The 21,017-nt window shown below is 38.7% G+C and overlaps 1 protein-coding gene across 3 annotated transcripts in view; it reads left to right on the forward strand.

Annotated features, from left to right (window-relative positions):
• Positions 1 to 19,436, forward strand: part of bach2a (BTB and CNC homology 1, basic leucine zipper transcription factor 2a) — a 78,300-nt gene extending 58,864 nt beyond the window's left edge. For all 3 annotated transcript variants that reach the window (XM_026301577.1, XM_026301592.1, XM_026301585.1), the window contains 2 exons: positions 15,864 to 16,070; positions 17,825 to 19,436. In XM_026301577.1, coding sequence (XP_026157362.1) covers positions 15,864 to 16,070; positions 17,825 to 18,265 — 648 coding nt within the window. In that variant the 3' untranslated portion in view covers positions 18,266 to 19,436. The remainder of the gene's footprint in view (positions 1 to 15,863; positions 16,071 to 17,824) is intronic.
• The last annotated feature ends 1,581 nt before the right edge of the window (positions 19,437 to 21,017 follow it).

Here is a 21,017-nt window from a genome sequence, read left to right on the forward strand (position 1 = left end):
TGACTTTTCATTTTCTTGCTGTAGATTATAAACCATCCAGGAACTTTGTGTCAATTTAATTATCTGTAAACAACCAGTATAACTATTAAAATACAGTATTATCCTTGCCATAAAGTAATTATAGCTAATATGTTGGTACTGAAATTAGTTTGAGCCAGGCAGGTTTGGACAGCTCTTTCCCTTAAAAAATAAAATTATCGCACTGTCAATTGATGAAGGAGTAGGACACGTCTTCAGATAGCTTTGTCAGCCTAAATGTAAAGTGCTAATCAGGTCCAGCAACCAAGCTTGAAAGTTGGTTGCAGGTCCTCTACATGACCTTAGAAATATTTTTTTTTTCAGTAATAAGGCAATAAGAAAGAATAGGGATATATGGGTGTAGATAATTAATGAATGTCTGACCCTAAATGTATAAGTCATCGATACAACGGCTCCCCAGGTCAGAGAAAGTGGAATCTAATTTAGATGGAGTGAAGGAGAGACTCCTTGCAATAAGTAGAAAAAGGGATAATGATTTGAATGCAAAGGGAGATTTTGTTTCCAGGTACAAATTTGATTATATATGATAGGACTGTATATGAAATTTTGTCGATGGGGGTTGGTGATAGCAACATGGCGGCAGGGGAGTAAGTATGGCAGTCTTCCTGTTCTGTGATGTCAAAAACTCAAGGTAAAAATTGAACCATTTGAAGACATAGGCCCAGTAATACATGATGAAATTTGGAAAAGATAGGCATCCTTTCAGTTTAGGTTTAACTGTTTCTTGCCTTTTCTAGTTCTGTAATTCCATAGGCAGCATAGGCTGAAAGGCAGTATAATTAAGTTTATCCTTATAAAAAATATATTTTTTAAGAATACAGGGATATTTTGAAATCCCTGTAGTATGTAATCCAAAACTGAATTTTACCTTTAAGTTAATCTAGTAGAAAAGTTGAAAGTTAGCCTGTATGAGGAAGGAGAATTGTCTATTAACTTCTATCCCTAAATAGGTGAACTTTTCTTCTGATATTTTAAAAGGAAATCGCATCAGAGTTGTTTGAGGAAAAGGGTGTACCGGCATCAATACACGTTTATTCCAGTTGATGCGATAGCCTGAAAATTGACCACACAAATACATCTTTTCAAGAATAGATGGTATGGAGTTATCTGGTTTTATGTATGAAAGGATGTCGTTTGCATATAAGGAAATTTTGCTCAATGCGCTTTTAGTCTGACATATATTTGGGGATCTAATCCTGAGCAAGTGGCTTAATGGTGAGTGCAAATATTAGTGCAGACAGTGGACAACCCTGTCTTGTTCCTAGACCAAGCATGACATTCTTATGTCTAACTATTTTCTGTGTTGTTGACACGTACTTCACAAAACACAATAATTCCTATAACACTTTAGTTTCATGCTCCACAGATGGAGCTGGTTCTGTGATGGTAAAGAATAAAGGCTTCAACAACCGTTTGAAAGAGAAAGTGCCCCACTGCCTGGTGTTTCACTGCATGACACACAAACAAGCACTAACCACAAAACACCTCTGTGAGGAACTGAATAAAACCTTAAATACTGGTACGAATTGTGTACTTTATTAAAGCTCGTCCAGTCAACAAATAAGCTGTGTGAGGATGAGACATACCAGACACTTCTCCATACTGAGGTGTGCTGGAGACATTGGATGCCTTTTTTGCATAAAGTAGAATACAGATAGAGTAACTAGAGAATGGGGATATGCAGCCATTTCTGTCATTAAGAGAGCAATCATAAAGAAAGTTATCTGAGGCTCTGATCTCTGACCCACCACAAGGAGCAACTTCAGGAGGAGATGAAATCTTGGTTTTCAGACATAAGTGTATCATGTCACAAGCGATTCATTGGTGATGGACCCTTTTCTTGCAAAAGAGTAGAATGTGTTATCTTCACACTGAAGATGACCTCATGGATATTAAGTTGAATTCCCTCTTGAAGAGATTCTTTGATGAACATGGATACATGTGGTTTTGGCTTGTGAAAGGATCATTGCTTCAAGACTTGCACATCACCAACCACCAGATTCATCTTGCCGTTCAGAACCACATACCTTTCTTCCAGAGACTGCTTTCAGTGCTCTGCTCACCATCAAAACAAAGGCAAACAAACAACAACCTTGTTGTGCAAAATGACTTTTATTTGGCGGTTACCAACATCACATCTGGCATCCCATCACTGACTCAAGAATTAAAAGCCCAAAGCTCTCATTGAAAGTCAACCTTTTTGTAGCCTATGTATGAAAGTGAACCAGTTCATGTGTGAAGGTCATATAAATGTAAGGAAAACTGGCTGATACATTACAGTAGTCACAGGAAATATGTTCAGAAAATGATGCTCACTGTATCTGGGTCACTGGTCAGTGATTGGGTTCAACGAACATGTAACATTTTTTGTTCTGTAATGTTGTTATGTATTGAATATAATATGAATATAGAGAAAAAAAAGAAAAGTACTACTTTATTTTTCCTCAGTAATAGTGTTTGTCAGGGAGGGAGAGGTTGGGGGTCATCAACATATCAACTGGTAAAACAGTGGTCACTTAGGGAAAAAGGTTGGGAACCACTGCTCTAGACAGTTGAAATGATGTAAAGAGATTCTGATTTGTGCGTATTTGTGCTTTGGGGTTTGTATACAGAAGCTTTATCGAATTTATAAACCTGTCACCAAGATTAAATCGCACAAACGCTTCAGACACGTATACCCACTCATTATACGCTTGTTCTGCATCAACTGTCAGAATTGCTAGCTCATTATGAGTTAGTGTACAAAATGTTGAATAGACAGTGTAGATTAGACATTGAACTTCTGTTGGGTATGAAAACAGTTTGATCGATATGTATCAGTGTGCTCATTAAAGGGTTCAGTCTGTTGGCAAGACATTTTGCATACATTTTACCATCTATATTTAAAAGAGAAATTGGGCAGTATAAGCCCACATTTAGTGCATCTTTTCCTTTTTTTTTTTTGGATTACTCTGATTGTTGCTTCAGTTAATGTTGGTGGTAATGTGCCATCGAATTGGGCCTGCATATATACAGTATTTCACAGAAATGAGTACACCCCTCACATTTTTGTAAATAGTTTATCATATCTTTTCATGTGACAACACTGAAGAAATGACACTTTGCTACAATGTAAAGTAGTGAGTGTGCAGCTTGTATAACAGTGTAAATTTGCTGTCCCCTCAAAATAACTCAACACACAGCCATTAATGTCTAAACCACTGGCAACAAAAGTGAGTACACCCCTAAGTGAAAATGTCCAAATTGGGCCCAATTAGCCATTTTCCCTCACCGGTGTCATGTGACTCATTAGTATTACAAGGTCTCAGGTGTGAATGGGGAGCAGGTGTGTCAAATTTGGTGTTATTGCTCTCAGTCTCTAATACTGGTCACTGGAAGTTCAACATGGCACCTCATGGCAAAGAACTCTCAGAGGATCTAAAAAAAAGAATTATTGTTCTACATAAAGATGACCTAGACTATAAGAAGATTGCCAAGACCCAGAAACTGAGCTGCAGCACGGTGGCCAAGACCATACAGTGGTTTAACAGGACAGGTTCCACTCCGAACAGGCCTTGCCATGGTCGACCAAAGAAGTTGAGTGCGTCATAACCAGAGGTTGTCTTTGGGAAATAGACGTATGAGTGCTGCCAGCATTGCAGCAGAGGTTCAAGGGGTGGGGGTTAGCCTGTCAGTGCTCAAACCATACGCCACACACTGCATCAAATTGGTCTGCATGGCTGTCGTCCCAGAAGGAAGCCTCTTCTAAAGATGATGCACAAGAAAGCCCACAAACAGTTCGCTGAAGACAAGCAGACTAAGGACATGGATTACTAGAACCGTGTCCTGTGGTCTGATGAGATAAACTTATTTGGTTCAGATGGTGTCAAGCGTGTCTGGCGGCAACCAGGTGAGGAGTACAAAGAAAAGTGTGTCTTGCCTACAGTCAAGCATGGTTTTGGGAGTGTCATGGTCTGGTGCTGCATGAGTGCTGCTGGGTGGGGAGCTATAGTTCATTGAGGGAACCATGAATGCCAACATGTACTGTGACATAATGAAGCAGAGCATGACTGCTTCAGAGACTGCCATAGGGCAGTATTCCAGCATGATAACGACCCCAAACACACCTCCAAGATGACCACTGCCTTGCTAAAGACGCTGAAGGTAAAGGTGATGGACTGGCCAAGCATGTCTCCAGACCTAAACCTTATTGAGCATCTGTGGGGCATCCTCAAACGAAAGGTGGAGGAGTGCAAGGTCTCTAACATCCACCAGATCTGTGATGTCATCATGGAGGAGTGGAAGAGAATTCCAGTGGCAACCTGTGAAGCTCTGGTGAACTCCATGCCCAAGAGGGTAATGGCAGTGCTGGAAAATATTTCATTTTCACTTTCACAAATTTTCACTTAGGGGTGTACTCACTTTTGTTGCCAGCGGTTTAGACATTAATGGCTGTGTGTTGAGTTATTTTGAGGGGACAGCAAATTTATACTGTTATACAAGCTGTACACTCACTACTTTACATTGTAGCAAAGTGTCATTTCTTCAGTGTTGTCACAAGAAAAGATATAATAAATTATTCACAAAAATGTGAGGGGTGTACTCACTTCTGTGAGCTACTGTATTCTATAGAGATATGGTGTGAGGATCTTACTGATTTTTTTGTACAATTCGCTTGGAAGGCCGTCAGGGCCTGGTGCTTTCCCATTTTTGAGAGATGTAATGGCTTTTGAATTTCAATGGAGTGAATATCAGAGTTAAGAGTATTGAAGTCTTCTGTTATTCTGGACAGGTTGCACTAATCTAGAAATTTATTCATCAATACTACATTTTGACACATACAAACAAGTAAAACTGTAAAAACCTGGTCTTGATTTTTTTTTGGTTTAATCAACACATTTCCCTTGTTGCCTTTGTGTATTGTCTGATAAATAAAAAGGCTATGGCAATATTCTTTTTGAGAATTAGGTTAAGTTGATACTTGAAGATTGTTATTTTCCTGTGTAAATCAGGAGAGGGAGTAAGTGCATCTTCTCCATCTAACTGATTGAATTTGATTTTCTAATTCCTTAATTTGGGCTTCTTTTAATTTCTTCCTCTCTCAAATGAAATTACCCATCCTCTCAGGCAGACTTTAAAGTCCTCCCAAAAAACACATGGAGTAGGTTCTGGGGTGTCATTTGTATTAAAATATAGCTGAATTTGCATTTTTAAAAGCTCGCAGAACTCATTTTTGGTCAACAATTGATGGTTAGCATTAAAGAAACACATTAACTAAGCACAGAATCTTAGGTTACATCTTAAATTACAAAGTATCTGGACGAATGTTTTCTTTTCCTTTCTTTCTACTAGGTATTTCACTGACTTGATCGCTTATTTCAATTAATTCAGATAACCTAAATATCCAACAAGAAGGGCCTAGGTTCAAGCCTGTGACCAATTGGAGCTTTTCTGTGTGGAGTTTGCATGTTCTCCCCCTACCTTTGTGGGTTACGATAGATGAAGGCAAGTTGTCTTTGGGTGTGAAGGATAGACTAGTCTGTGATAGACTAGTGATCTGCCCAGGGTGTACCCTGCCTCTTGCCCAATGCCATCTGGGATTAACTCAAGCATTTCATCAGTGTAGATTATAAAATAATGATTTGCAGTAACAGAGAATTAAACTGCAAGTAACAATTATGAAAGTCATTCTGAGGTGTCTGATAAATAATGTAAAATAATAATAAAATAATAAATTTTATGGTGATGATTTTTTACTTACAGTTTAATGTAGGCTATATTATATTTGAGAACTGAAATGCCTGACAAATACCTGGACTCAATGACAAACATGATTATACATAATTAGATTAATATTTGTGCTGTGTTCCAATTTCTGCACTAGTACATGGTTGAGGATTTAAATGTGAGTATATGTTTTGAGGTGTTCTTGGTACTCATCATTGCCACACTAATGGACTATTAGTGGAACATGGAGATATTCTGATTTCTAAATCTGCCTCTTTGTCCACATAATCCAGTGTCACACTGTAAGCCCAGGTAAGTTGAATTTACTTAAAATATGTGTGAATGGTGTGTGGTGTAGTGGTTAGCGCACCTGACCATGACTATGGTGATACTGGTTCAAGTCCTAAACAAGGCATCTTGTTCCGCATGTCTGCCCTTGTTCTCCTTCCCACATTTCCTGTGATCTCTCTACTAGCAAAAAATGCTTTAAAGAAAAAAAAATTGAGGAAACTGGTTTCATTAAAAAAATTAAGCAATGCATAATAAGAAGTTTAGTGAATTGAACTTAAAAACTTGAAGGACTTAAAAACTTGAAGGGCTGCAATTATTTTAGGTTCAAAACACTAAATGCGAAGTTTATACAACTTAAAATATTTAATAATATCAAGTTCCCTGCACAATTATTACACTATAAAACTTAAGCTTAATTCATTAAACTCTAAGTTGTTTTAACTTAAAATATTTTGTCATTTTACCAAACCACTCCATTTATCTCAAGTTAAAGTGAAATTTTATTTCTATTTCATTTTTAATCATCAAACTAGAGCCATCACATGAAAACTCTGATTTGACAGAGTACATTCAGAATTCTCTGGTCATTGTGTAGGAACTCTGTAGACAAAAATACATGTTCTGAACAATGAAGGGAGCTCCTATTATAGTACCTGCTGAATCAAGCTGAAAGTGTTCATGCACTAGGGGTAGTTCAGGTGCAGGGCATACATCAGTCTGAAAAGGACACAGAAAGCCTGAGGCAGGTTGGACAGTTCATCTATCACCACACTCCCTTCCAAGATGATACCCACTCTGGATGGGTTGAGATGTTGAGAGTTTCTTGATCGACACATAGGATTCCAGCTGGAGTTTTAGTGTACAAGCCGTTCACAGTTGCATCCTAACATAGAAAAAGCACAAAAGGAGAGGACATAGTTATGCTAATTAAATAATGCTGTATTGTACCTCTATTGTACACCCTGGACAGGTCACCAGTCCATCGCAGGGCAACAGATAGACACACAGAGACAAATAACCACACAATTCAATTCATTTCAATTCAATTTAATTCAATTCAATTTTATTTGTATAGCACCAAATCACAATACAAATCATCTCAAGACACTTTACAAAAACTAAAAACCCAACAAATCCCTTATGAGCAAGCACTTGGGGACAGTGGAGAGGAAAATCTCCCTTTAACGGAAGAAAAACTATGGGCGATTTAGAGTTACCGATCAACTTAACATACATGTTTTTGGACTGTGGGAGGAATAAGGAGTACCTGGGGTAAACCCACACAAGCACAGGGAGAACATGCAAATTCCACACAGAAAGGCAGGGTTGCAAACCCAGGACCTTCTCACTGTGAGGCAGCAATGCTAACCACTCATCCACCGTGCTGGATAGTGGACATAACTAACAATATTTTCAGGTATTTATCAAATGTTTTCCACAATTTCTCCACAAATTTTGTAATTTTACTGCAAAAGTACTGGAAAGGACAAGAAGATACAACACAAGGGTAGAGTATAGAAGAGGAGAGATGAAAGAAGAACAGAGAGCAAAGTAGAGTGGAGGAAGGAATTTAAATGCAACAGGAAAGGAGAGGAACAATGACACATGGAAGAGAGGGAGTAGACTGATGCAGACAAATCATACCACACTTGTCTGACAGAAAGGTTCAGCCAAACTCTGGCCACTGAGGCCTTTCTTTCTCCTATACAGGACCGTCAGACTCGGAGAGAACCAGTCAAATGCATCACCGAGGACCTCCTGGAGATTTTTCCCCACCATCCTGTTGAACTAATAACAAACCTTGTTCTGCCCTTATTGTTACACCTGGGTGCGATTATGCAGACAGATAACTCCACGACAAGTGACAGGTGTATTGTCCCTTTATTTAGACATTATCCTTCACATGCGTATGGAGTAAAACTGAAAGAAATAAAAACATTTCCTGTCTCAGACACTTGAACATAAAATGTATGAAGACTATAGTTCTCCCATATAAACATAAATTAACAATCCAAAAGGTACATAACATGTGTAAAGTAACAAACATCTCTTAAACTTATGTAACTAACATCCAGCATCTCAATAACAGTAAAGGTGAGTTAAAAATACTCACAGGCAATGCTTTCCATGAGCAACAACAAAGGATTGAGCTGGATTCAGTTGTAGCAATTCTGAACTCTTATCAATCATACTGAACATGTGCTTTCTACTTCCTGTTTTTACCAACCTAAGCCCCTCCTGTTAACCCTCTGGGGTCGACGCACGCGCCGGCGTCTTTTGACGCATCTTTTCCTGATAAGGCCGAAAAAAACTTAAATTACTCCGTCAATTCTGATCGTACAGATAAACGAAGTATATCATTCAAATCTGTAAAGGGTCTAGTTTTAGTGGTATACCATCATAATAACAACAAAACGTGCTTTTTTTAGATAAAGAAAGCCGACAGGGTGCGCTCTCTGCCTTTTCTGTCTCTGCCATTTCTCTTCACAGACGCGTAAATAAAACAACCAGAATTATATGGCTAGAAAGCTTGAAATGTTTTCTTTTGAGTGAAACAATTCAAGTCAAAAACAAATCATCACTTTTTATTTAATCCGTATGAACGTAAGGTAATGCAGGTAATGCGGTCCCGCCTTGTACACTGTCCAAATCTCAGGTGAACCAGGTAAATATGTGCACACCCCCGAGAAATGACACAAAATATCAAACTTCATCATAGAATTTACTCACTTTTTTGGCGCGTTTGGATGATGGCGCGTTACGCACGTGATGAAGCACTTCTTGTATTCCACACAGAGACAAATAGTTTAGCTTGTCCTCAGAGTAAAATTTTAACTCAAATGAGGATCGTTTGGCTCCTCATTGTTTTGTATTGTGCTGCACTAATCCGTCCCATCTACATTGACTGAAAGGCTCATTATGTGCGTCTTTGTCTGGTCGTTCAGTGTGTCTTTTGTGTTCTCAGGTAAATCACATGACTATTCATCCTCAGACACACCCTCTTGCATATGGCCTTTCTGGACAAAAAGTGTCTTAGAAAATTTAAATCAGTGTATTGTTTACTGTGAATGTGTGAACAAGATGACATTCACAGTACTCTGAAGTAAACACTTTAGCCTACAACATGCAGGTCTCCAAAGTCTTGTGAACCAATGTTCTGTTTGTGTTTTATGGTCTTATTTCAGTGAGTAAAAAATTGTAGTTTTTCACTAACCATGCATACTAACCATGTTTTCTCAAAAACACAATAATGTATAAACTTGCTGCTCACATATTATTGTAGCCAATTTTGTGCTGATTACAGTGTTATTAGACTTTAGACATTAATATGTTTAAAAAACACTGAAAAAAAGCACAAATGTCAGGACATGTCAAAATTTGTCCAGGCCCCAAAAACCCCCTCAGACCCCAGAGGGTTAACTACGACAACACAAAGTTTTCAAACCTAGCAAACGTAACTCCACCTGCTGGCGAGGAATAATACTGTCCAGCACAAACCTAAAACATAACATGGCAAATTACGTATACGCCCATGGTCAAATTATCAAAATATGTGACCCTCAACACTACACTATTTGTGCCCACATAGTGTTAATCACTTCAAAATGATCATATTTACCCATTTTTAGCTACATGTTATATTTTCTTGTTTGTGCATTTGTGGTCCACATAGGTGTCTAATGAAATTCTGGAGGCTTAACATAATTATTCAGAGCAACATAAATGATCAAATACTTTATATAGACAGCTTGTTTCTTCTTTACTATCTGATTTTAAAAGATGTCCCTGTGCCCTTTTCACTGCACATTGCCAAATATGCTAAGGCTATTGGGAACACTGTGTGCAGTGTGTGAGTCATCTTTTAAAATACAAAGTAGTCAGAACAAAAATCCTCAACTGAAGATGCTACACTTAGAACACACAATGCTATAAATTCATGTTTTGTAAACACTCAGAACAGTCAAACAAACCTGGCCTTTTGTATAGAGAGAGGGCCATTGATTTACTGGCTGATGTCAGGCTTGTCTTGGACAACTTGTTTTCTTGGAAGAGCAAATGTCACATCCATTTCTTACTTGACAAGGGCTTCATTTGGCGTTGTCTCATTTCTTTGACAAAAACCTAACGAGCTAATTCCATGTTGTAATTGTAATGATATGAGCAATATGATTGGATTTCTCAGTTAAACTACTTCACTGTGAGATATATGGATGGCTCATGCACAGATGGATTTGGAGAACGTAGAGAGGAGTGGGAATGCACGGTTCATGGCATATGTGTAAAATACATGCGAGTCTTGGATAAAGATTATTCTCTTCAAGTACCCCAAGGTGTATTTATTCAAGAACCCACAACACAAACAAAACAGTAATCATCCAGCCCCTGTTGATATTCAGGTGGGAAGTTGATTTCCCCTTTTCTTGGCTTCTTGATGTCTTTTTTGGGAGGGTCAGCCTTTGTAGTGTACCATCCCGTTTATCACCATTGTACTATTTTTACAACGTTTCTACTAAGGCTTTTGCAAAAATCTTTCTTTTTTGGTTATGCATTAATTCCAAACATGGTTTCAACTAGTTTCTCTAGGATATCGTGTTTCAGTTCTTTTGTCATTTTGAGATAGATTCCATCTCAGAGATAAAACAAACGAAGTCTATACTCAACATCAACAGAAAACTTGGGAACTGCAAATACTTTTGGCCACAGAAGACTTTGATCAATTGAGGAGGTGGAAAGGATTTCTGCCTGGCTGCTTGTGTCACTACATGAGCAGTGTTTGGCTGAAACTCAATCATAGGGATGATTTTGATGGTTGGCTTCTCTGGGAGCTCAGTGAGATCTGTAAGGTTACACGGTTGTTAAATTCAGGATCTTGGTATTGTAATGCAAAGCTGCAGTTTGTTTGGAGAGTGCTTTTGAGCCATCTAAACAAATCTTAATGTGTTTCAGATTGTCATTGTCATTTTTCTCCCACAGAGACAATGACCCTCATCTAGGAAAACAAGAAACACAGCCTGCAGTGAGTAGCATGCCTACATGTTACTTGATTTCATGAATTCAGTTCAATTCAATTGAATTCATTTTTATTTGTATAGCGCCAAATCACAATACAATCATCTCAAGGCACTTTACAAAAAACAAAAACCCAACAAATCCCTTATGAGCAGCACTTGGCGACAGTGGAGAGGAAAAACTCCCTTTAACGGAAGAAAAAACCTCCAGCAGAACCAGGCTCAGTTTGGGCGGCCATCTGCCTCGACCGGTTGGGGTGAGTGGATAGAGCAGAGAGAAAAGAACAGCAACAATAAACAACAAATAGACACTGCAAGTTGGTGGGACCAGTAACTGCACATCAGCGATATACAGCTCCAGGACCAGGGACACCTGCAGACGGTACAGATGGTCCTCGGGCAGTCTAGGCCTATAGCAGCATAACTAAGACTCAGCAAACCCACATGATAGACAACAAAACTTGTTACGTCCAAATTTGGTTGCTGATCAGTAGTTTGGCTGTGAAGGCAGGCTAAGTGTATTTTTAGTGCATTGAGAGATTTAAATTTACATATGTCCTGATGTAAACATGGAAATGGTCCTGTTCTTGCATGTTCATGTTCTTGCAAACATCCACGCATGTTTTAGCCTATAATGTTTAAAAAACTGCTGTCTTTCTAGTTAAAAGTGAAACACATACATTTCCAAAGCATTTCTTCCTAGGACCTGCAACACAATAAAATTAAAACAAATAAGAAACAATGAATTTAAGCTAATTTATCACGACAATGTATCTGTATTTAATCTGTATTTTGCAAATTATTTCAAGCAGGATAACTTTAAGTCCATATTAATGTTTAGCAAATGTTCCTTTTTAATTAGCTACGTAATGTTACAGCATGGTCATGAATATGGTGGAGATGTGGCTGTGCATCACATGTGAAAAATGTCTTTCAAAGTGGTTGAATTTCAATTTTCAATTCAATTTTATTTGTATAGCGCCAGATCACAATACAAATCATCTCAAGGCACTTTACAAAAACTAAAACTAAAAACCCAACAATTCCCTTATGAGCAAGCACTTGGCGACAGTGGAGAGGAAAAACTCCCTTTAACGGAAGAAAAAACCTCCAGCAGAACCGGGCTCAGTTTGGGCGGCCATCTGCCTCGACCGGTTGGGGTGAGTGGATAGAGCAGAGAGAAAAGAACAGCAACAATAGACAACAAATAGACACTGCAGGTTGGTGGGACCAGTAACTGCACATCAGCGATATACAGCTCCAGAACCAGGGACACCTGCAGAACAGAGAGAGAGGGAGAGAGCACAAACTAGGGGAGAGAGAGAGCACAAGGTTAGTAACATTCAATGGTGGAATATGGAATATGGGGGGTTAGGGTAGGGGAGCTCAGTGCACCGATGGTCCTCGGGCAGTCTAGGCCTATAGCAGCATAACTAAGGGATGGTTCAGGGTTGCCTGAAGCCAGCCCTAACTATATGCTTTGTCAAAGAGGAAGGTTTTAAGTCTAGCCTTAAAAGTATAGAGAGTGTCTGCCTCCTGAACCCAGACTGGGAGCTGGTTCCACAGGAGAGGAGCTTGATAACTAAAGGCTCTGCCTCCCATTCTGCTTTTGGAACCTCTGGGAACCACAAGTAGACCTGCACTCTGAGAGCGAAGTGGTCTATTGGGATAATGAGGTCTTTAAGGTATGAAGGAGCTTGACCATGAAGGGATTTGTATGTGAGAAGAAGGATTTTAAATTATATTCTGTATTTTACAGGGAGCCAATGAAGAGAAGCCAATATAGGAGAAATATGATGTCTCTTGCTAGTTCCTGTCAGGACTCTGGCTGCGGCATTCTGGATTAATTGGAGGCTTTTTATGGAGATATTGGGACATCCAGATAGTAATGAGTTACAGTAATCTAGCCTTGAGGTAACAAATGCATGGACTAGTTTTTCTGCATCATTTTGAGACAGGATGTTCCTAATTTTGGAAATGTTGCGCAGGTGAAAGAATGCAGTTCTAGAGATTTGTTTTATGTGTGAGTTAAAGGACATGTCCTGGTCAAAAATAACTCCAAGGTTTTTACCGTCTAACGCATTTTGAAGCTGTTAAAGTAAGCACATTGGGAGAAATGCGCAGTTTTGTAGAATAGAATCTTGTTTTAATACTGTCTCTTAGTGTTCAGTGTGTGCATTATATATACTATATAGAGTATTACCTCTATGTGTTTGTGAGTGTGCGCATATGTGTATAAATGGGTGTATGGGCTGTCCCACTTCTATGCTGTGACCCAATTGTGTCACCCAGAGTGGTCACAGAGATACCCTAGGGTGCACAGTAGGCAGGTGTCCTGTTCATGTCCCCTCTACCATCTGCTAGTCCTGACCCTAGCTCTACCCATTCCAATTAGGCCAACCCACTTTTCATTTTACAATTTTGCTTTTCCTTCATTACTTAAGAACTACTAAACTTAGTACTAATATGAGTAAACATTTACTACATTTCAAATATGCACAGACAAAGTTAGTAGAAGTATCTGTGCTTGGAACAGTTAAGCATTTTGGGTGTCTGTGTTAAGCACAAAGCTGGACTCTGTATGCGATTACCCCACAGTAGTTTAAAGACTGCAATTAGTTAGAAATGGGATATAATATCATTAGTGCGCTGTACACAAACATAATAGTGATAGCACTTTCAACATCACTTTTGGAAAGGATCATGTTTACCAAGATGATCCATGGTGCTCATAAATCTTTGTTTCAAACATTTCTCTTTATCTTTTTTTGTCATTTTTGTCATGATTCAGCTCCTGTTTTGGACTTTTATTTTGTAGTTATTTCCTGTGGTTCCCTAGTTAGTCTTCGGTAACTCTAGCTTTGTTGCTCCGACACGTTTCGAATCACTTTGCTTCAGGAAGAGTGACACAAGTTCCGAAGACTTGATATCATTTCGCCATCACTATGTGTTACTCTGTTCAACCTCCTTGGCTTCATCCTGGATCCTGTGTTTGGTGTCTGCTGATCCTGTTTCCATGTGCGTCTTCTGTTTCAGTCTCCTTGTAAGTGACCACACTCCCTTCTGGTGTCCAGGCTCTTTATCCTCTTTTTCTCTGTGTCTCCTTGTTCCAGTTCTCCTGCCTCTCCTAGCCCCTGTGAGTGTCCTCGTTCCTGCTGTGTTTCCATGTGTTTCCTCTGCCCTCGTCTGTTTCCTAGTCCAACTCCTGTGTCTCGTGTTCCCAGAATTATCCTTTGTATATACCTGACTTGAGTTTTGATTTATTTGTTAAATAAAGTCTTTGTCTGCATCATTGGATTCAAATATGACAAAACATAAATAAATATAAATATCATTTATATACAAAACGTAACAATTTTAACCTGTGTGTTAAAAGATATGTCTAGTTTGGTTGAACTATATGTTCATCCATAATAAAATTCCTGCCATTATTAGCGTGGATCCATCCATTCATTATCTATACCTGCTTATTCCTAATTAGAGTCACAGGGATATGCTGGAGCCTATCCCAGCTCTCTTTGGGTGAAAGGCAGGGGTACACCCTGGACAGGTCACCACAACCTCAAACAACCTCAAACACTCACACTCACTCCTATGGGCAATTTAGAGTCACCAATTAACCTGACATACATGTTTTTGGACTGTTGAAGGAAACCGGATTACCTGGAGAAAACCCAATCAAGCACCGGGAGAACATGCAAACTCCACACAGAAAGGCCCCTGCTGGCTTTCGAACAAGGAACCTTCTTGCTATGAGGCAACAGGCCTAACCACTAAGCCCATTAGCGTGGATATTTAACATTATATTTTCTGCATATAATCCCACTGGTCAACGCAAATGGAAACTAAATGGAGAAACAAATGGAGAGAAAGAGCAACTGATGAGTATTTATAACTTTCCAAGGCTCACTTTGTCAATCCAACCATATTATGCTGAGAGTCATAGAGTTAAATATAGATGTGTGTGGAATAAAGGACAGGCAACATGTAAACAGACACACATTTGTTTTGCATTCCTTGTGGGGACTTTATGTTGACTTGCATTTGCTTCTAAGAGGTATACCCTAACATTACCTGTAAGCTAACCTAACCCTAAATTGGTGATTTACATTGTGGGGAACCGGCAACTGGTCTTCACATGCGCACACACCCACACACAGACGCACACAAACACATACGGCTCTTTATCCCTTTCCTCTGTTGCTAGGGAAGAGAATGATGTCATTGTAATATAGCAGCAGAAGAAAACAGCATGAGCTTCTGAGGGCAATGGGAGCACAGAGAGAAAGTCAACACAAGTTCTTCTTTCATCAATACTTTAATTAACATCACCAATCAAAATCAATTGACAATAGAAAACAAATAGAAAATAATGTTGGTTTATGCCAACAGCTGTAGCATAGGATTCAAGCAAACCAGAGAGAAAATGAAAGCAGACCTACACATACAAAGCTTATCCTGCAATTGCTTTGTACTTATAGATCAATGAGCAGCTACTGTCACCTAGTGGATTGTATAAAACATTGCTATCCATTTTGTAGCTTGGAAATGTTGAATGATCAATTTTAATGCATATTTTATTCTATAATTACACATTGTCAGCTGTGAATCAAAACATATATTCAAATTAATTAATAAGGGTTCCACTTATTAATTGGAGCTTCCCAAAACATCTCCTGGACTTTGTCAGCAAATTGAATGTTCTCATTTGTCATATATTTGGAACATAATCTAATTATGCAGCTTTGGTGAAATAATTAGACATTCATATTGATTAACAGATCAGAAAAATGAAATAAAATCCTGTTGTCCTTTTAGGTAAAGTTGCCCTTTCCTGTGGACCAGATCACCAACCTGCCACGCAATGACTTCCAGGTCCTCATCAAGTTGCACAAGTTAACTTCAGAGCAGCTGGAGTTTATTCATGACATCCGACGCCGCAGTAAAAACCGCATTGCTGCACAGCGCTGTCGGAAGAGAAAGTTGGACTGCATCCAGAACCTGGAGAGCGAGATCCGCAAACTGGTGTGATCATATAAGACACACTCACACACATCATTCAAATCAAAGCACAACAGCAACCTACTAGTAAACAGATAAAACATCAAAGTATTGTAACAGGTCTTAAAGTTTCAGTGTGTTGAAGAGTAACCTACTTTTGGTTTTTGTATGGTTATGATGCAGTACAACCTCTGGTGGCCATATTGGAAAAATGTATCTCTCAATCCCATTGTTTAACTGCAATTGCTTCTCAAACAGTTCCCCATCATTGTGTTGAAGTGAAAAGTGAAACAAAGTGCAGTAGGCATAGGTTTCCAACTGATAATGACATATTTATCAACTGTATCACCTACTGCACTTATTATAGTTGTATACACAATTTTTCTGTGACAAGAGCATTTATTGCTGACATTTGTCACAATGTCATCATGTTTCTAGATGAAGGTAATTAATCTAGAGAAAACATAACAATAGCTGACATGGTTATCGTTTACTTAAAACTACTTGGTAATGCTTGGAAAGGCTGTGTTGATGGTGATGTGTACCCCTCTTAAGTAAACTCTATGCATATGCACATTCTGGAGACAAGGGTAATTGGCAAGGTGAGGTGATGAACTGAAGTCAGATTGTAGAAATTAATTGTAAAAGGGACAATTAATGTATTGATACCTCACAAACGTTTCACTCAGTTCACTCCATATCATATATTAGATCAATGTTAGCATGAAGATCAAATCAAGAAGTTATTTACACTTATATTAAGTGATAATTGTTTTATAAAAACTTTCTTTAAAATCCAATTGAACTCATTAATCAAAGTTGGTTCTATATATTTAATCAGCACTGTCTCACCATCACTCCAGGAGTGCAGGAGGACGAGATGGCCTGACTGTATAAAATACAGGCTAGAATTAAGTATGCTACTATTACATAATTGCAGAGCTCGGTGTAAATAACTTTTTAAAATATTGTGTATATATCATGAAATGTCAAAGTCTGATAAGCCATTAATTATCACACTCTATAACCTTGTTATCAGTCCTAATTGTAATGATGCTTTTAACAAAACAGGCATACTTTCATCTTCAAATTGTTTTTAAAAGAGTAGAAAGATGTACTGTACCTTTTGAAAAGACAATTTTTTTAAGTTCTGGCTCTGTATGCTCTGTCTCACTGACACAGTTGACAGCAGCAGAATAATATTGCCACTCACACTGCTTCTTTTTATTAGCTGTGGCCACCAAACAACATCATTTTTCAGGCCTCTACTTCCTAAAGAGGTTTCTATATCTCAGTGTGAAAAGACATTTCTTTTCTCACGTTACCACAGTCCCTAATAACAAAATAATCTGCTTGCCAGATTCGTTAATACACAGATCAGCATGTATAAAATGCTTTGCATTGACTATTTGTGGTTAAAAATGGCCGTGTATGGGTCAGGATATGAAGCTGATTTATGTGTGCACAGTTCAATATAATCTGTGATTTATAAAGGATCATTGCTTACAGGTTGGCATGCACACGGTTTTCGAAATCTGAATATTTTTTGGTGTACGCCCTTTTGTGTGCACATACACTTTCAATAAGGATCCTACACAGTTTTATAAATGAGATACATTTATAATAGGGATTTCTCTATATTAGCACAGTGACCAAAGGCAGTGTATTTGTACATACAGTACAGGGTGTACGTGTATTTCTATGGTTAAGTTTATGTATACTTGTAAAATTGTACAGTATTTCCACCATACTGACCTGATGATGTGTTATGAACTCAGGTGTGCGAGAAGGAGAAGCTGCTGAGTGAACGCAACCAGCTGAAGGTTTGCATGTCTGAACTGTGGCAGAACCTCTCCTTCCTCTCCCATCAAGTATGTCAGAAGGTGCAGGACAGCCAGTCACCTCCTGTCTCTGCCAGCATCGACCTCACATCTGACCCATCATCACCTTCTTCTGACAAGGGCTCACCCAAGCCTGGATCACATCTGCCACAGCATAGTGAGGCTGTATGTTTACCTAATGTAAGTGTAAGTCAGGGGGGGCTGGAGGATAGGCAATGTAGCGTAGAAGTGTCACATCTGAGGCAGGAGAACTCAGAGTGTCTACTGGTGCTTGGATCACTTGAGGAAATATGTAGCCCCACTGTAACGGTGGATTTCTGTCAGGAGATGACTGAGAAATGCACAACAGAGGAACAGAGAAGACAGGACTGTCCTTAGAATCTGTTGGCAAACAGTTTGGTCTATGACACACTCGTCTATATCTTGGTTTTTTTTTTTCTTTTTTACATGGATAACACAAATGTTGTCTTATCAGCAATACTGTTCAAAAGCTATTTTTGGACTGGTGTAAAACAGAAGCACTGGCAGCTTTCTCTCTCCTTGTCTTTCTTTCATCCTGACTCCTCCTTCCTGTCAGCTTCCCTGCTTTTCACATGCAGCATTGGAGGTTAAACTCAGGAATTTCACGGAATGTTCAGCAATGTTAACACGTACATGCACTTTACTTTAGAGTCCTGTCTTTTTTTCTCTCTCTCTCTTGGCTGCTCTTGTTAAGTGTCACCACAGCGGATCAGTTAATCCACAAAATTCATTTGGCACAAGTCTAAGGGCCCCTGGTCTACCACAAGGGTTTCCCTTCCAAGTTCTAACCAGGCCCAGTCCTGCTTAGCTTTTAAGATCAGACGGGATTGCGCACTCACAGAACAGTATTAGGGTCCTGTGTAGTCATCCCAATAATTTGTTATACACAGTTAGTTGATTTGTAGTGAATAAACTATTGATAACGCTTCTTTTTACAGTCCCCTAATTACTAAGAATTTACTTGGTAAATAAAGGGAAACTTACAGTATGTGATGGATAACTACCATCTGTAACAAGTAGGTAAATACAGTGTAACTACAAATGAAATACTAAGAAAAACTTCCATTGTTATCCATCAAGTACCTTTCAGTTGTAAGTGGATTATGTTGGTAATAACTCAGATATATTTATACTAAGTAAAACAACAATTTACTAGGTAAGTGAGCTGAAACTGGACTGTAAAAGAAACAGATCTTTAATTGAAAGATATTGCATAGAACTTCAGTTAAATGTTCTTAGAGTGTAAACACGTAAAGAGCCAGAACCCTTCAAAACACTCTTTTAACAAAGTATGCTGCCGCACAAACGCAAAGTGCAATTGTGTTCCTATTGTGTGTGCCATGACTCCTTGTGTGTGCAGAACTGAGCTGAAGTCAGAATGTGGTTAGTCTGTTAGCATAATGGCTGGGGGAATTTTCTGTTCAGATTTTAGTTTTGGTCTCAAATTCAATTCAATTCAATTCAATTTTATTTGTATAGTGCCAGATCACAATACAAATCATCTTAAGGCACTTTACAAAAACAAAAAAACCAGTAAATCCCTTATGAGCAAGCACTTGGCGACAGTGGAGAGGAAAAACTCCCTTTAACGGAAGAAAAAACCTCCAGCAGAACCGGGCTCAGTTTGGGCGGCCATCTGCCTTGACCGGTTGGGGTGAGGTGGGATCAAACTGGGCAACATCACTTTAACAATAATAATAACGACATTAACGAAATTGTGTTCGGACATTATTCCATCATGGTTACTCCCATTGTTAGCATTGTACTATTACATTTGAATAACCTTCCATTAAGTATTTGTTGTGTTTCTCTTGTGTAACATCAGCATTTTTTGACCTTGGCTACAGTAATAATGGCCTGAAGGATACTATGTGAACATGGCAGAAGACTATGTCACTGTGCTGAGAAAGAGTTATATTCTATAATAGGAGATATGTTACTTACGTCAACTTTAGATGTGTTGTTAGACATAAATGTTCTGTGGTGACAGAGTAGCTGTTTGCCACTATTTCCTCATTCTATTTCTGTACATAACACAAAGATGTTGGATTAATATCCTTCTTCATACTTTGCTCTAAAAAGGAAAACAAAGCTATATTTCCCAGAATGTTACTCTAATCCATTTAACACATCGTGTACTGTGTGCTGTACTTTTCAAGTGATCCCATAATTGAGTGACAACAGGACTTTAAAGTAAAATGTTACCAAAGGTGTGTATTTGTAAATAAACTCTTATTATGCAAAGTGGTTTTTGTCAAAATCCACTTTTACTTTTTTGTATTCAGATGTATGTTTCTACATATTTCTCTTCTGCCCTTTTTCATCTGTGATGAGACAGAACTCCGTTACAATGTCAAAGCACTGCCCAGAACCTCCAAAAGGTGATACCTGGCATTGAATATGAGTAAATGCATTGTGACACTGACATTTAAAAATCATTTCCAAAATTGATCACCATAATAGTGCCAGTTTTCTGCCAACCATTTTCCAAAGCATGCTATAGTGTTTGCAGCATGGTGGATTGGTGGTTAGCACTGTTGCATCACAGTAAGAAGGTTCCTTGTTCAAAAGCCAGCAGGGGCCTTTCTGTGTGGAGTTTGCATGTTCTTCTGGTGCTTACGTGGGTTTTCTCCAGGTACTCGTTTCCTCCAACAATCCAAAAACATGTATGTCAGGTTGATTGGTGACTCTAAATTGCCCATAGGAGTGAGTGTGAGTGTGTGAGGTTGTTTGTCTCTATGTGGCCCTGTGATGTACCCCTGCCTTTCACCCAAAGATAGCTGGTATAGGCTCCAGCAGATCCCTGTGACCCTAGTTGGGAATAGGTGGGTATAGATAATGGATGGAATTAGTGATGCTATAGTGTTTTTCATTCATTTTAGTTTGGTCATGGAAACAAAGTCCATTTGACCCAATTGTCTTAGAACCTCTACTCCATTTCTGTACAATTATGGCCCTCTCCAGGAACTCTCCCCAGAAGTTGCATTTTTATGTTTTTTTTTTTTTTTTAATTAATTATACAGGTCTTTCTATATAGAGGGTTACCCGAAATTGTAACAGGCAGTTGACTTGAAAGAACTTGAAAAAATAAAACAAAATTGCAAATGAA

This window comes from Mastacembelus armatus, chromosome 22 (assembly GCF_900324485.2).
Source record: "Mastacembelus armatus chromosome 22, fMasArm1.2, whole genome shotgun sequence".
Lineage (NCBI taxonomy): Eukaryota > Metazoa > Chordata > Actinopteri > Synbranchiformes > Mastacembelidae > Mastacembelus > Mastacembelus armatus.